This window comes from Papio anubis, unplaced genomic scaffold (assembly GCF_008728515.1).
Source record: "Papio anubis isolate 15944 unplaced genomic scaffold, Panubis1.0 scaffold162, whole genome shotgun sequence".
Lineage (NCBI taxonomy): Eukaryota > Metazoa > Chordata > Mammalia > Primates > Cercopithecidae > Papio > Papio anubis.
Window position 1 is genome coordinate 119,277 of NW_022161602.1, and position 16,906 is coordinate 136,182.

Here is a 16,906-nt window from a genome sequence, read left to right on the forward strand (position 1 = left end):
CACAGCATAAAAAATTTAAAGCATTTGTCCTTGTCACAGCCAGCTGCAATCTGAATTTGACCAGATAATTTGGGGTTAAGGTAGGAGGGTTGAACTATTCTCTCAGAGTGCAGTGAAACAGCCCCTAAAACGGTTTGGGTAGGTATGTAGTTGGAAAAATAATCCCAACCTATTTTGCTCAGACTCTCAGAAGAGCCTTGATTGTGCCTAGACCTGTGTTGGTGTTTATGTGGTGATTTCAGTTCTGTGTTTTCTTGGAACAATGCTTCTAGTGTTTGAGTCAACTCAGGCCTCAAAATTTAAGGAACCCCAAGCAAAAAGACCTTGCCTGTAGGAGCATGTGTTCCTACAGTTCAAAAGAAAAGGGATGCTACTACCTGTCTGAACACCCACATTCACTGCAGAAACAGTTTACAATTTGGGGGGCAGTACAGTAAAGCTGTGAATTGGTGTGAAAATGCCTTTGTAAGGCATTGATGATGGAGGCAGCAATGCCACTGTGAGCCTTGTTCTTTAGGTTTGTCATCCAAGGAAACATCACTTTGCTGACATCCTAAAGGACTGGTTGGACAATAAAGTGAAAACGAAAATGAAATCCTTGGTTTAGGAAAGGAAACTGGCTGGGTGTGGTGGCTCACACCTGAAATCCCAGCACTTCAGGAGGCTGAGGCGGGTGGATCACTTGAGGTCAGGAGTTCAAGACCAGCCTGACCAACATGATGAAACCCTGTCTTTACTAAAAGTACAAAAATTAGCCAGGCACAGTGGCATGTGTCTGTAATCCCAGCTACTCAGGAGGCTGAGACAGGAGAATCACTTGAACCCAGGAGGCGGAAGTTGTAGTGAGCCGAGATTGCACCACTTCACTCCAGTCTGGGTGACAGAGCAAGACACCGTCTGGAAAAAAACAAAAGGAAAGGAAAGGAAACTAGCTAAGAATTATTGCATTAGAGCCAGATAAACCTGGATTTCAATCTGGGCTCTTCTCTTTATTGGAATGGAACATTGAATAAATCATTTTCCTCTTTGAACCTCAGTTCAATCACCTATATAGAGGGCATAAATAACAGCTCTCTTAGAAATCAATCATCTATATAGAGGGCATAAATAACAACTCTCTCAGAAATCAATCTCTTATGTAGAGGGCATAAATAACAGCTCTCTGAGAAATCTTGTCAGAATTAAAGGAGCTAGAAATATGAAGAAGTGGGCTATGAATAGTGGTGATTTTTGTCACTTCTAGACCACAGTGTAGAAAAGTGACTGTGAGATCCTCATACACGCTCTTTCTTTGCTGCAATGGATCCTGACAGACTATGAGGAGCAGAGCTTCTCTATCCCCAACCTTCATGAAGTTTGAGAAACCTTTGCTGTGTTAAGCTACTGAGGTGTAGGAGCTGTTAGCTACCTCAGCATAAACTTAGCCTAACCTGACAAACACAAATGGTCCTCCAAGTTAAGCAACAGAGTCACTGGGATGCTTGCTAAAATAAACATTGTATGTGGTAAAGCTATATTGGGGGTAGGCAATAGATAATGGGGTTATGATGGTAAGAAAGAATTACTCCATTATCATATCAGAAAATCTTAATGACTAAAATAAACAAGTCAAGAAATAGCAGCTGCAAGTCATATATCTGATAAGGGACTTATGTTCAGAATAAACAAAGAACTCTTACAACTCATCAATAAGAAAACAATCCAATTTAGAAAGAGACAAAAGATCTGAATACATATTTCTCCAAAGAAGAGATGCAAATGGCCAATAAGCACATAAAAAGATGGTGAACATCATTAGCAATTAGAAAAATGCCAATTAAAACCACAATATGATGCCACTTCATATCCACTAAGATGGTTTAAATCAAAAATACAGGCAATAACAAGTGTTGGTGAGGATATGGATAAATTGGAAACTTCCTACACTGCTGGTGGGATTGTCAAATACCATAGTTGCTTTGGAAAACAGTTTGGAAGTTCCTCAAAATCTAAACAGAGTTATCATTACTTTGCAATTCCACTCCTAGGTGCATACACAAGAGAATCAAAAATATATCTACACACAAAATATGTATACAAAGTTCAGTAATGATATGTGCTATAACATGAATGAACCTTGAAAATACGGCAAGTGAAAGAAGCAGACACAAGAGGCCAAATATTGTATTATTCAGTTAATACGAAATGTCCAGGATAGGCAAATCCATAGAGAAAGAAAGGAGGTCAGTGCTTGCCAGATGCTAGGAGAACACGGGAGTGGGCATGACATTATCTGCTAATGGATATGGAATTTCTTCTTAAGGTGATGAAAATATCCTGGAACCAGATAGTGATAATGACTTCAGAAGTCTGCTAATATACTAAACACCACTGAATTGTATACTGTAAAAGGGTGAATGTTATGGTATGTGAATTACCTTTTAATAAAGCTGTTAAAAAATAAATAGCAGCATATACATATTATTCAGAAACATGGAGGTAAATGTCAAAATAAAACAAAATTATGGTAGTTGCCTATGGTAGTAGCCTCTGGGGAGTGAGAATGTGGAATGGCAAGGAAAACTGCAGTTTTTAATAATTAAAAAAACTCTTGTACTATAGGATTTAAAAAATTTGTGTGTGTATTCATTTGATAAAAATGAAAATGAGCTAAAAGCAAAAGGCACATGCAGACACACACACACAAACACATACACACATACACACACACACGCACACATTGTGGAGACAAATCAGAAGAGATTCTGACGCATTGGGTCTGAGGTGGGAGCCAGGAACCTGCATTTTCAACAAGATATTTAGGTGATTTAGATGCAAGAGGTCTGCTAGTAAGTAGCAAACTTTGAAAAACACTACTATATCCAATGTTAAAATCATTTAGCAATGAATTTTGATATAATCCATCTCCCGCTGTGTTCTTTTTGATGTGGCAAGTATCCGTTGCTAAAGAATAACATTACAGTTTCAAGGCTATGTGTTCAATCAGGGGCAGAACTGGGCCAAGAACTGAGGCCTTCTGACTCAATAACTAACATAGTTACTTTTTAAGCTTCTATTATGTGCTATGGAGTAACAAAATGAGTAAGATAAACTCTGCTTTAAAGGGCAAGTCTAGTGACGTAATTGTAATGCCTGACAAATATATTAGTTAAGATTTTATGAAGCATTTTTCCCACATTTCACATCAGTATTAACATAACTATAAAGAGAAAAGAGGGACATTTTCCACAGAAGGGTACCTATTGGGAATTCAATTCACCAGGGACTTCAGGTGAATCTAAAGGGCTTTTTTACCTTGAAGACTCTAGCCCACCAGCAACAATGGGGGCCTTAGAGGGTGCAGGATCCTGAAGAGGGGGCACAATACCTAACAGATGTGGCATCACCCAGGGGAAAGTGGCACCTATCTCTCAGGTTCCTGTACCTATTTTTAGGCACAGGTGAGATCTCCCTCAGCAACACTCCACACCCTCACCAACTGTCTGACTTGGTACTATTAGTGCAGGGGAGAGGGCAGGAGCCAGCCTAACATAGGTCACAGACTCAAGCGTCACATCTGATCTACTCCACAGTCCTGGGAGGTAAGTTTTAGCCCCATTTCACACAAGGCTGTCTCTTACAGCAATGAATCTGTAGTAACTGCCTGGTTGATTCCTCCAACTTCAAGTCCCAGGAGTAATGTGAGTTTTATCTACCATTTTGTGTTCCAATAACAAGAATTGTAAGTGTCTCCACTGCCTTCATATCATCAATGAATAGTTCTTTTGATTGCTTAGTATTTACTGTTTTCCTATTTTGTTTACCTTTTATTACTTCCTTTAAAACGAAAATAGCCTGTGTTTTTTAGATTAGAAAAAAGTACAGATGAGAAAAAGAATAATTTTCAGTCCCACCACACAAAGAAAATCATTATTTCTCTTTGTTCTACTCAATTGCATAGTGTCCCCCGTGTATGGATGTATTATGTAAACATTTTATTTTTTCAGAAATGGACTGATACTGTATACATGGTTCTGAAAACTCTTTTTTATTGTTATTTTACAATGTACCATGAACATTTATTCCATGCACATGGGTGAAAATCCTCTACTAAAAGACAGAGCACTGTAGGTAGGTCAAAAGTCTGCTGGTAACAAGAGTGACACCTAAAGGAAAGTATCAGCTTAAGGTTAAAGCACATAGCCCGGCAAATGCCTGCCAGGAAAAGCAGGACTGGCAATATTCCCATCAGAGAAATCAGAATTAAAGGCCAAAGACATTAAACATATGGGACATCTTCTAAATCTTTCTGGCCCCTACCTCCACCTCTCACTCCCCTTACACCCCGTTGGCCCCTTGGGGCGAATGGATCCTGTACATCTCTTTGCATCCAATGAAAACCACCCATTTTCTGCTTTTTCCTTAGCTCCTCCTGAGCCCTTGACACATCTCCACATTCTCTCATCATCTCCTCACTGCTCAGATGCCTTTCTTGTAAGTCCTCCTGAGAGTCCCTGGGGGAATCGTCTGTCCCCCTATCTGTTTTTCTTTTTGCTTTCCGGGGCACATAATCTTCAGCCGGGCGCTTTTCGGCGGCCCGCGGCTGGCTCTCTGGCTTTGCCTGGGAGGCTGACTTACCCTCACTTTGTGGCTTGCCCTCACCTTCGGACTTGCCCTGCTTTTCCTGGCTTCCCTCATCTTCCGGTTGTCCCTCATCACCTGGCTCTCCCTCATCCTCTCTCTTTCCCTCGCATTCTGTCTTCCCCTCCATGTCCGGCTTTTCTTCCTCGTCTGACTTTGCTTCATCTTCTGTACTTCCTTCATCTTCTGGCTTTCCCTCACTTTCTAGGTTTCTTTCATTCTCTGGCTTTCCTTCATTTTCTTTGTAGAGCTTTTCCATGTCAAGATGTTCCCTTCTTTGCCTTTCCTAGGAGACAAAAAGAAGACACAGGACACTAGGGCTTTGGGAGTTGAACACAGGTCCTGCTAGTACTTGCCTTTCTTAACTTAAGGCTTTCCTGACCCTATCCCATCTTCCAGGTACACTCCCACCCTTACATTCCTTCCTTTCCTTTTCACTTTACACATGTTCACACGAGCCAGTCTTACAGAAACTTCCACAGGTGCTTCTCCCTACATTTAAGGAGGATGTCCTGAGAAATGCGTAGGAGCATATTGGCCCTTAAACTTTGCTCTGGCCTTGGCTATGCCTACCCATACCAATTTTAACTGAGTAGTTCCAATTTACACTGACCTGCAGAAATCCTGGGCAGTTTTCTTCTTTTTCCCCTTACAAGCAGTTGTAAGACTTATAAAACTGCAGACAGAACAGAACCATAGCCAGTTCTCAGATTTCAGGGCTACTCTTATATCCTCAAGGGGCATCACAGATGCTACATCTCCATTCTCTTACTTTCTTATTCTCCCCTCTATCCTCACCAGCCATAGATCACCATATTCCCTTAGGGTCTTGACAGCAGTCATGTATCCTGAAACTGCAAGAGGGAGGATTGGAGGAGGGGTGGCAGGCAGTGGCCTCCCCAACTTCTGTTCTGGCTTAAGTCACTCCTACTCCCAAGGGTCCTGGTGCAGTAGCCCTCTCCCACTGACCTGCACTGATACTGCAGGTCTTTCCTTTTCTTGTCTGGGTTAGTGTCCACAACCACAGACCTGAAGACCTGCAGAAAGACAAGAAACAGGTGGGTGAATGAGAAATTGAGAAAGTGAATGACTGGTAACTTGGACACTGGTTCTTTGGGACCTTATTTGTCAAAACTTTCCCAGCTCCTATCACCTCCTTGCCCTTTCCCTTGCCTTCTCTGATTCCCCTCCCGCAGCTCCTTCTTAAGAGCCTCCATTGTTCTACTTCTGGGAAATAGGGGAGAAAGATTATTTCCAAAGCGTTTCTATGTTTCTGAATCTTCCTCCCAAATTTTTATCTCACTTTTCTGGCACGAAAATGAGTGGGGTTAGAGACAAGGATGTTCTGAAGACAGAGTGTTCTGCTGCACTCAGATCTCTACATTCCAAATCCCTCACCTCAGGGTAGCCAAATAGCAGAGCCCACCACTTCTCTGAAAATGGTGGTGACAGAGACAGGGGGCCAGGCAGAAATGTCCAAAACACCCCTGCCACCTCCTTCCTCCCCACATACACAGAAAGCCCACATTTTTCTGCAATGCAAGAGACAAATTATTTCCAAACCCGGTAACATTTTTGGTCTTGCTGCTACCTCATCTTAATCCTCCTAGTTCAGAAGCCACTCCTCCTGGATAGGGAGCTGATCCCCAGATCAAATCTCTGTCTCCCTTTTTCTACAGCACCTCCTTCCCCTGACCCCCTTAGCCCACCATTTCCGGCTCCAAAATGGAAGGAGGATGGAGAAAAGACACCGGGAACTCAGGCCTGGACCCGTTGCAGGGTCCGCCCTCCGCAGCCTGGGGTCACTGACTGCGCCCGCCTCCCGCTGCCTTGCAGGGATCAGGCTGTTTTCTCGCCGTTTCATCGCTGTTCTCTTCCCTGGTCCTCCTCCTCCTCCATCAGACATCGCCGGTGGCCCGCTTCCTAGGAGTTCCCAACTGGTACCCAAATCTCAACCCTTGACCTCTCTCGAGTTCCGCCCCCCTCCCCCCTCCCCGCCCCGCACCAAGCCCTCCATTTCTTGCACCAAATGAGTGAGCGTCGGGAAAGGAGTGGAGAGAATCCAGTCCTGGACCCCCTCTGGTCTTTGCCCTCTGCCATCCCAACCACAGGGATCCACAGGCGGCTATGGGTTCGTAGCCATCTCGGGAAAATGACTCTTTCTCACATTTCCTTCTGCCAGAAGCCTGCACTTCTCCAGGGAAATAAAAGCTGGTACCCATACCTCTTGCCCAACACAAAAAAATTTCTGCGCCAAAATGAATGGGGGTGGAACGGGGCGGTATCTAGAAAGCAGATCCGATCCTCTGTAGCCTATGTCCATTACCATCCCTACCTCAGGGGTCCGCGACTTGTACCGACCTGCAGGCTGTAGGGCAGTTGCCTTCTCTGTCCCTCAGTCTGAAGTCTGCCTTCCTCCACGGAAACAGAGAGCTGGTACCTGGAGGAGAGGGACTTCTGCACACGTCGGCTTCAGATCACGTGAGAAAAACGTCACCAGTGGGCTCGGGTCCCTAGTTCCCCTCCCACCCGCAGAAAGTGCGTCAGGAGCCAGCCCACTTCTTCCCTTCACTAGTCTCTCCGTCTGAGCGCTCTCCGCACCCCCGACCCCCGCTTAGCCCTCTCTCTCGCCCCACAGCACGGGGCCCTGTCACTAATTTTGGTCTTTGCTAATCCCAGAGGTCAAATGTGGCCCTTTCTCTGTGTGGTATGTATTTATTCTTCCGTGGTTATCAGGGAGGGGCTGCACCTTCTTCTAGAGCTGTTGGCCATTGGTACATCTCGGAGGAATTTTTTTCTTTCTCTCCTTTTATCCGAAGGCACCTACTCGATCTAATTCTACACGCAGCCACTGATGTTCATTCTGCCTGTGGACCAGGTCTTCTCATAATGGGTACAAGGTGGATTGTCAAGTAGGGATACAAGTAGTCAAAATAGGGGTTTTATTTAAAAATTTTTTTTTTGGTCTTATTTAATTCACTCTCCTCAGCATGGATTATTCTTATAAGCACAAAATTAAATAAAGCAATTTCATTTATGAGAAAGTGTTTAAGAGAGAGAAAAACTTAAAAGATTTCAAAATTTTCTACTCAGAAGAGAGACCAAATTAAATTCATAATATTATCTTTTGCCATGTACACAAGGAATTCAATTGGCAACAAGCAAAATATACATTAAAAAATTTCATAAATAGCTGGTTCTCTCACGTTCTATTTAAAACACACACCGCAACACACCACACACACACACACACACACTTAATGTTCCCAAACGATTACTGAGTGCTAAATAGACTTGCTGGAATCTGATGGTTGACAGAAAATTCAAAAATGTCTCTTTAAAAAATTTGGCCCATGGCTATTTTCATTCAAAGGTTTAGCTCTAGGCAAAGGGAAGAGCTGTGAGACCAAGGCAGCAAGATATGTGAATGATGCAGCAATGGTCCTATCCTCCCTGCTCTGCCAAGATCAGGGGAAGGTGTTGTCCTCCACCCCCTCATATTCTAGAATTTCTCATCCCCTGCATTCAGGCACATGACTCTGTTGCTCACTCCAAGAATATACCTGGACAGGTGACCAAGGTGGTGATATGAGTCACTTTGGCTCCTTCCTTCCTCCCTGCCTCTAATTCCCACAGGGATAACCCAGCCCCAGCAGAGAGTGGAGCATTGTTCCTGCCACTAAAAAACCAGAACAGATCTCTTCTAGACCCTTGCAGCTGAGGGCCTCCATGAGGCCTGAAGAAGTGGTTGCTGGGGTAGAGTCCTCTGCAACCTGCCTGTTCTCTGCCCTTATTCACAGTGCCTGAGTGAAAACCTCCCTAGACCCTGTCTGCTGCCTCCTGCCTAGCCTAAAAGGTGCAGTCTGGTGCAGTCTGGTGAGCCTCTCACCCCCAAACTCTGTATCTCCAGGGAACCCAGAGGGAGCCTAACCTTGCTGCAGGGTTGCTGCCTGTCAGTCCATACTAAACTATGACTGTCTCAGCAAATTTAGGCCAGTGTCTAAGGAGTTCTGCCATGCTGTCCATATTGACCTAGACCAAGTATTCCCAATTGATGAAGTCTGTGGGCCACCTGAAATGGTATGTAAAATTGCATATGTTGAGGAAGTAGTGGAGTATGCACACTCTTGTGAGAAGATCTGTACCCTAGGAACCTGAATAATATTTTGTCCTATGTGCACACCCCATTCTGATTATCCATCATGTTGATGAATATTTGGGTCATTTTCATCTTTTAGCTGTTGTAAATAATGCTGCCATATACAATCATGTATAAGCTTTTGTGTGGATGTATGTTTTTATTTTATATAAGCAAGTTGACATCATGAAAAAGAGGAAACCATAAGGTAAGGATAGAAAGAAGAAGAAGCTGCTTGACAAAGAGATAAGAAGGGGAAGACACAAATAGCAGCTGAGCCATGTTAAAGAGAGCTCATCTATTCCTTGGGTTCAGGCATTATTAACCTATGAACCCCTAAAATTATGTTCAAACATGTGTGTGTGTGTGTGTGTGTGTGTGTGTGTGTGTGTGGCGGTTTCACTCTGTTGTCCAGGCTAGAGTTCAGTGGTGCAATTATAGTTCACTGTAACCTCGAACTCCTGGGCTCAAGGGATCTTCTCGCCTCAACCTTCTGAGTAACTGGGACTACAGGTGCACGTCACAACTCCCAGCTAATTTCTTTAAATTTTTGTACAAACAGTGTCTCCCTACATTGCTGAGGTTGGTCTCCAATTCTTGATCTCGAGTGAGACCCCTGCCTCAGCCTCCTGAAGCACTGGGATTACAGGTATGAGCCACCGCACCTAGGCTGGATATATACATTTTTATTGTATGTGCACATTTGCTGAGAATAGCGTCCATTGCTCTCATTAGATGTTCAAAGGGGTATGTAATATTAAAAGGATGAAGGCCGTTGACCCAAAGAATATACTTCTGTATACATTTTTTTTCCAAATTGTGCTATCTTTATTCTCTTTTTAAAAGAGAAATTCATGTAACATAGAATTAACCATTTTAAAGTGTACAGTTCAGTGACATGTATAGTACACTCAAAATATTGTGTAACCATCACCTCTATTTAGTTTCAAAACAGTGTCATCAGTCTGAAAAGAGACCCCATACCCATTAAGCAGTCATTCTTAATTCCCTTTTCCCCCAGTCCCTAGCAATGACTTATCTGCTTTCTATCTTTATGAATTTACCTATTCTAGATATTTCCCATAAATGGAATTGTACAATATGTGACCTTTTGTGTCTGGCTTCTTTCACTTAGCATAATGTTTTCAAGGTTCATCTACGTTGTAGCATGTGCAATACTTCATTCCTTTTTATGAATTAATATTTCATTTTATGTGCATATCACATTCTGTTTATCCAATATACGTTGATAGATATTTGGATTGTTTTTGACTTTTGGCTGTTGTAAATAATGCTACCACAAACAATTATGTATAAGTTTTTGTGTGGGTGTATGTCTTTATTTCTCTTGCATATATAGCTAGGAGTGTAATCATTGGGTCATATGGTAATTCTATGTTTAAATTTTTGAGAAACCGCCAAACTGTGTTCCACAGTAGCTGCAACATTTTGCATTCCTATCAGCAAGATTCCAATTTTACCATATCCTTGCAAACAATTGTTAATTTCTATTTTTTATATTTATCATCCTAGTGGGAGAGAAGTGGTTTTGATTTGTATTTTCTTAATGACCCATGATGTTGAGTATGTTTTCTTGGGTTTGTTGGATATTCATATATTTCCTTTGGAAATCTATTCGAGTGCTTTGCCAATTTTTGTTTTTTATTTTTTAACTTTTATGTTAGGTTTGGGGGCACATGTGCAGCTTTGTTTCATAGGTAAATTGCATGTCACAGGGACTTGGTATACAGATTGTTTCATCAGTCAAATAATAATCATAGTACCTAGTATGTAGTTTTTTAATCCTCATCGTCCTCCTATCCTCCACCCTCAAGTAGGTCCCAATATCTGCTGTTGCCTTCTTTGTGTTCATGAGTTCTCATCATTTAGCTCCCACTTGTAAGTGAGAACATTTGGTATTTGGTTTTCTGTTCCTGCATTAGTTTGCTGAGGATAATAACCTCCAGTTCCATCTATATTCCTGCAAAATACATGATCTCGTTCTTTTTTTACGGTTGCACAGTATTCTGTGGTGTATATGTACTACATTTTCTTTATCCAATCTGTCATTGATGGACATTTAGATTGATTCCATGTCTTTGCTATTGTGAATAGTGCTGCAGTGAACATTCGTGTGCATGTGCCTTTGTGGTAGAATGATTTACATTCCTCTGGGTATATACTCAGTAATGGAATTGCTGGGTCAAATGGTAGTTCTGTTTTTAGCTCTTAGGGGAACCGACACACTACTTTCCACAGTGATACTGAGCATGCATGTATGTCTTCTTTTGAAAAGTGTCTGTTCATGTCCTTTGCCCACTTTTTAATGGAGTTGTTTTTCTCTTGTAAATTTGTTTAAGTCCCTTATAGATGCTTGATATTAGACCTTTGTCAGATGCATACTTTGCAAATATTTTCTCCCATTTTGTAGGTCGTCTGTTTATTCTGTTGATAGTTTCTTTTGCCGTACACAAGCTCCTATGTTTAATTAAATCTCGTTTGTCAATTTTTGCTTTTGATGCAATTGCTTTTTGTGTCTTTGTCATGAAACCTATGCCCATTTCTATGTCCAGGATGGTGTTGTCTATGTTGTCTTCCAGGGTTTTTATAGTTTTGGGTTTTACATATAAGTCTTTAATCCATCTTGAGTTGATTTTTGTATATGTTGTAAGGAAGCGGGGATCCAGTCTCAATCTTCTGCATATCCTTACTCATTTTTTAATTAGGTTGTTTGGCTTTTTGTTGTTGAGTTGTAATAGTTCTTTATATATTCTGGATATTAGTTCCTTATTAGATATATGGTTTGTAAATATTTCCTCCCATTCTATAGGTTCTCTTTCACTTTCTTAATAGTGTCCTTTTATGCACAAAAGTTTTTCATTTTGAAGAAGGCCAATTCATCTATTTTTCTTTTGTTGTTCATGGTTTTGGTGTTATATCTAAAAATTTATTGCCAAATCCAAGGTCATGAAGATTTACCCCTTTGCTTTCTTCTAAGGGTTTCATAGTTTCAGCTCTTGCATTTAGGTTTTTGATTCATTTTGAATTAATTTTTTATGTGGTATAATTTAGTGTTGTTTTATAAGATTTTAAGATTATTTTGATGGCATGACACAACACACGGTCACTTGGAAAAATGAGAGGCAGAACTTTTGTTACTTATGGCTCCAAACTAGAGAAGGCTACAAGGCAAGACCACACAGGGGGTTGCATCTGGGTAACAGCAAATTGGAGCTGTAAGGAGCAGCTTACTTATGGCAAGTGGGGTGGGATTAGCTAGGTTTCACTGGTTCCCTGAGTATTGGCTAATTTGAATAATTTCTCAGGCTCCAGAGTATAAGGGCTGTCCCTAGCTGTCTATACCTGGCCCCTAGGTGGTTAGGGCTGGTTTGAAGTGGCCCAGAGCGTGAACACCTGATAAGGGAAGCGATTAGAGTGTGGAGTTAATCAGCAGCCCAAGAAGGGGAACTGACAGGTCTCTAACCAGGGCCTCAACAATAGGCCACGACAGCACTAATATAAAAAATACATTACAATTTATTCTTTGATGTCTTGACCTCCATTTCGAGCTCAGTTATTTGGGGCATTTGAGTGGCCTGAAGTGTAGAGGAGATGTTCAGAGATTAGGGCAAAAGTTGCCCTAAGCAGCATAAAAAAACATTTTATTATGAGAGTAAAAAGGAGGAAAATATGTGGAAGTATAAGAAGTTTTTGTCAGCCAGTCATAACCAAGTTTCCTATTTATATGCCAGTAGGCAAGAAAATAGATCTGAAATTTTCAGGATCCCTAACAACATCTTTAATGGCATTGTAAAGTGTGCTTTAAGCATAAATTATATTTTTTATTATAATAATATTTTGGTGTATTAATTAGGTCAAGGTGACAGGGCCAGTAATGTTGTTGGAGGATATGAACTAATAGTTTAGTAAAATATCTGTAAAGGTTAGTGATATTGTTTGTAACCAAATAAAAGGCATAGATGGTCATGGTTGAAAATGTAGGGCAGAAGGTAGTGATAGAAAGTTGGACATGGGAGGCCCGGTGTGGCGACTCTTGCCATAATCCCAGCACTTTGGGAGGCCGAGGCAGGAGCATCACTTGAGGCCAGGAGTTCAAGACCAGCCTGAACAACATAGCAAGACACTATCTCTACACAAATTTTTAGAACTTTACTGAATTCATTTGTCAGTTCCAGGAGCCTTTTGGCAGAGTCTTTTGGGTTTTCTATGTATAGAATCATATAGATGGCAAAAGAGATAGTTTGACTTCTTCTTTTCCTATTCGGATGCCTTTTATTTCTCTCTGCTGCCTGATTGCTCTGGCTAGGACTTCCAGTATTATGTTGAATAAGAGTGGTGAAAGTGGGCATACTTGTCTTAGTCCAGTTATTAAAGAGAATAGTTCCAGCTATTGCCCATTCAGTATGATTTTCTTTGCTCATTTTAAAATTAGATTGCCTGCTTTTTTTGTTGTTGTTTAGTTGGAGGAGTTCTTAATATATTCTGGATATTAACCCTTTATCAGATATAAGATTTGTAAATATTTTCTTTTATTTTGTGCATTGGCTTTATGCCATGTTGATAGCGTCCTTTAATGCACAAATGTTTTTAATTTTAGAGCAGTCCGATTTATCTATTTTTTGTTGTTGCCTGTGTTTTGGGTGGCATATCCAAGAAATCATTGCCAAATTTAATGCCATGAAGTTTTCTTCCTGTATTTCCTTTTAAGAGTTCTACACTTTTAACTCTTACATTTAGGTCTTTGATCCATTTTGAGTTATTTTTTGTATATGGTGTAAGGCAGTGGTCCGACTTCAGGTTTTTGCATGTGGATATTTAGAGGGGTTTTTTTAAAACTACCATTTGTTGAAGATACTGCACTTTCCTCATTGAACGGTCTTAGCACCTTTGTCAAAAATCATTTGACCATATATATGAGGGTTAATTTCTGTGCTCCCAGTTCTACCCCATTGGTCTTTCTGTTTGTCTTTCTGCCAGTACCACCCACACTGTTTTGATTACTGCAAGTCTTATGGACTGAATGTTTATGTTCACCCAAAATTCATGTATTGAAGCTCTAATCCCCAGTGTAGCTGTATTTGGAGTAAGAAGGTAATTAATGGTAAATTAAGTCATAAGAGTGGGGCCTTGATCCTATAGAATTAGCACCCTTATAAGAAGAAACATGAAAGCATTCTCATATGTCCTCTCTCCTCCCCCCAGCCCCATCAAGCATGCACACAAAGAGGAGGTCCTGTGAGCACACAGCAAGAAGGCAGCCATCTGCAGCACAAAGCGAGAACCCTCACCAAACACCAAGTTTGCTTGCACCTTGATGTTGGACTTCCAGTCTTCAGAACTGTAAGAAAATAAATTTCTGTTGTTTAGGCCACCCAGTCCATGGTGTTTTGTTATGGTAGTCCAAGCAGACAAATACAGTAGCTTTGTAGCAATTTTTCAAATCAGAAAGTGTAAGACTTCCAACTTTGTTCTTTTTCAAGATTATTTTGATTATTCAGGCTCTTTTAGATTGATTTTATATTAATTTTAGGAAAGATTATTCTATTTCTTTAAAAAGTGTTTGATTTTTGGTAGGAATTGCACTGAATCTGTATATCATTTTGGGTAGTATTTACATCCTAACAGTATTAAAACATTCCTATTAGGTCCCACCTCCAACAACACTTGAAATCAAATTTCAACATGAGATTTACTGGGGTCAAAGAAACCAAACTACATCACCTAGTATGTTGATTTTTTTTTTAATCAAGAACGTGTGTTGAATTTTGTCAAATGCTTATCGTGCATGAATTTAGATGATCATGTGTTTTTTCTTCATTCTGTTAATGTGATATATTACATCAATTGGTTTTCATATGTTGAACAATCCTTGAACCACAGAATAAAGCCCACGTTGTCATAGTGTATAATCCTTTTAATATGCTACTTAATTTGATTCACTAGTATTTTGTTGAGTATTGTTGCATCAATATTCACATGGGATATTGGTATGTATTTTTCTTTTCTCATTTTAGAGAAAAGTCTTCATCTCGCTTTCATATCAGGGTAATGCTAGCCTGATAGAGTGAGTTAGGAAGTATTCCTTCTTCTTCAATTTTTTGGAAGCGTTTGAGAAGGATTGGTGTTAATTATTCTTCAAATGTCTGGTAGAATTTACCAGTGAAGGCTTTGGTCCAAATCTTCCTTGTTGGAAGGTTTTTGATTACGGATTCAATATCTGTATTAGTTATGGATCTATTCACATTTTCTATTTCTTTATGATTTATTCTTGGTAGGCTTTGCATTTCTAGGATTTTTTTCATTTCATCTAGCTTATCCAATTTTTTGGTGTACAATTATTCATTGTACTCTTATTATTCTTATCATTTGTATAAATTCAACAGTAATGTTCCACCCTCAATTCTGATTTTAGTAATTTGAGTCTTCTTTTTCTTAGTCAACCTATCTACACATTGTCAATTTTCTTGATCTTTTCTAAGAAGTAACTCTTGGTTTGGTTTATTTTCTCTATTGTTTTTCTATTCTATTTTATTTATATCTGCTCTAATCTTATTTTCTTCTTTATGCTAACTTTGACTTTAGATTGTTCTTTTTTTTCTAGTTCCTTAAGTTGTAATGTTAGTTTGCTAACTTGAGATCTTGCAGATATTTTGTAAGTCAGGGGGCTTTTTGGATGTACAAGTAGCAAAAGTGATGTCAGTATCCACAATACTGTTGTAATTGGAGTAAAGTTTTAGAATTTGACTGACACAAATAAAGCCCTAATTGAGGATGACTAAATCTCAAAGCTCCCAACAGTCCAAGGTTTTGCCCAGATGGTTGATGAGAGAGTTTCTGCTCTAAAAAGACTTTAAATCATATGGCTTGATTTGGGAGTATGTTGTTAATATGGCGTCAGGTTGTTTGCCAATTAAAATATCTTTGGCCAAGGTTGGAATTTCAGCATTAGTCTGTAGTCAGTCCCTACCATTTAACCAATGACAACTGCCTCAGTTGTCAGTTCAGTTGGTGAAGGAAAAGCCAGTGAGGTGTTTGGGCTGTAGGGCTTGCATTAGCCAATCTTGACGGCATGTGGGCCTCAGTATTTGCCAGGTTTAGTTGAAACAATGAATTATTTTCGAGTTTTGGCCTCTGGACTGCAAACCATCAAAAGCATCCAGACCAATAGTAATAAGATCAATATCCAATAAAATGGTGTGTAGCTGGATATGACAGACTTTTGTTTCTTGATGTTTATTCTCTCCTTCCCTCACGTGTGTTATTATCAAGGAGGAGTTGTCTGGTTTTGTCATTAGGAGATTTGGTGTTGATTCCATTACGCTCTCCAAATGTGATTTTTATTTGCTAAGAGGAGTTTTCTATCTCCTTTCTTGGTAGTCTACACTGTCTGTGGGATTCTTGAGCAATGTTTGTTGTTAGCTCTTGAGCGCTAATTTTAATTTTCTGGAGGGGAGCAGAGATAGATCTCAGATTAATTATCCATGCCTTATAACCCAAATGTTAATAATGGTTTTGGGGTGGTAGAAGTTTAGTCACAAATGGTTCTCATATAAGATGGGCAAGTGCCTGACCCATGGGACAATCTATGGTTAACAGATCTTAGGAGAGCATGCACCCTTGACCTGGCCTCCAGCATTAATGGGATGGTGCAGGATTAAAAATCCATAAAGATAGGAGGAGACAATATTAAAGAGCTGCACATATATAATGAACTTTTATAAGCATGGAGGTGACACATATCCCTCTTTGAATAGACGAAAGGGTGATGCAAAGGTTTTCTTTTTTTAATGTTGTGAGGTGTGAGTTGGCCAAAGATCTTAAATTAAGAGAGATTAAGGCCTGGAGTAACAGCAAAACCCACTTAGTGGTCCATATGCCAGACTGGAGTTTTAAAATGAGTTGTTTGTGGAAACCATTAGATCTCTTTTGATAAAATTGGCTAGCTGGGACCCATCAGGGAGTCAAAAGTTCTATTGAATGCCTTTTCCAAGAGCCCAGCATTATGTATTTTGAGATACGAAATGTGTACTTTGGTTACTATCAGTAATGTCTGAAACTCCAAAGAAGATAAGGAGTGCCCTGGTGAGACCTTGTATTGTGGCCTTAGTATATGTAGAGACATGTGGG

The 16,906-nt window shown here is 40.3% G+C and overlaps 1 protein-coding gene across 3 annotated transcripts; it reads right to left on the reverse strand.

Moving 5' to 3' along the window:
* Window positions 1–4,004: 4,004 nt before the first annotated feature.
* On the reverse strand, window positions 4,005–7,102 carry TCEAL5 (transcription elongation factor A like 5). 3 transcript variants are annotated; one of them, XM_021932483.2, is made up of 5 exons: window positions 6,982–7,102; window positions 5,590–5,657; window positions 5,393–5,474; window positions 5,234–5,296; window positions 4,005–4,906 (listed from the first exon to the last, which is right to left on the reverse strand). In XM_021932483.2, exon 5 carries the CDS (start codon window positions 4,877–4,879, stop codon window positions 4,259–4,261), a length of 621 nt encoding a protein of 206 aa, XP_021788175.1. In that variant the 5' UTR covers window positions 4,880–4,906; window positions 5,234–5,296; window positions 5,393–5,474; window positions 5,590–5,657; window positions 6,982–7,102; the 3' UTR covers window positions 4,005–4,258. The 3 variants fall into 3 exon arrangements, with proteins under 3 accessions (XP_021788175.1, XP_021788174.1, XP_003918092.2); XM_021932482.2 differs by lacking the exon at window positions 5,393–5,474; XM_003918043.4 differs by lacking the exons at window positions 5,234–5,296; window positions 5,393–5,474 and having other exon boundaries at window positions 6,982–7,101.
* Window positions 7,103–16,906: the final 9,804 nt, after the last annotated feature.

Coding starts and splice junctions, on each gene's coding strand:
- TCEAL5 (XM_021932482.2), bottom strand. CDS start 4,879: ATGGAAAAGCTCTACAAAGAAAATGAAGGAAAGCCAGAGAATGAAAGA.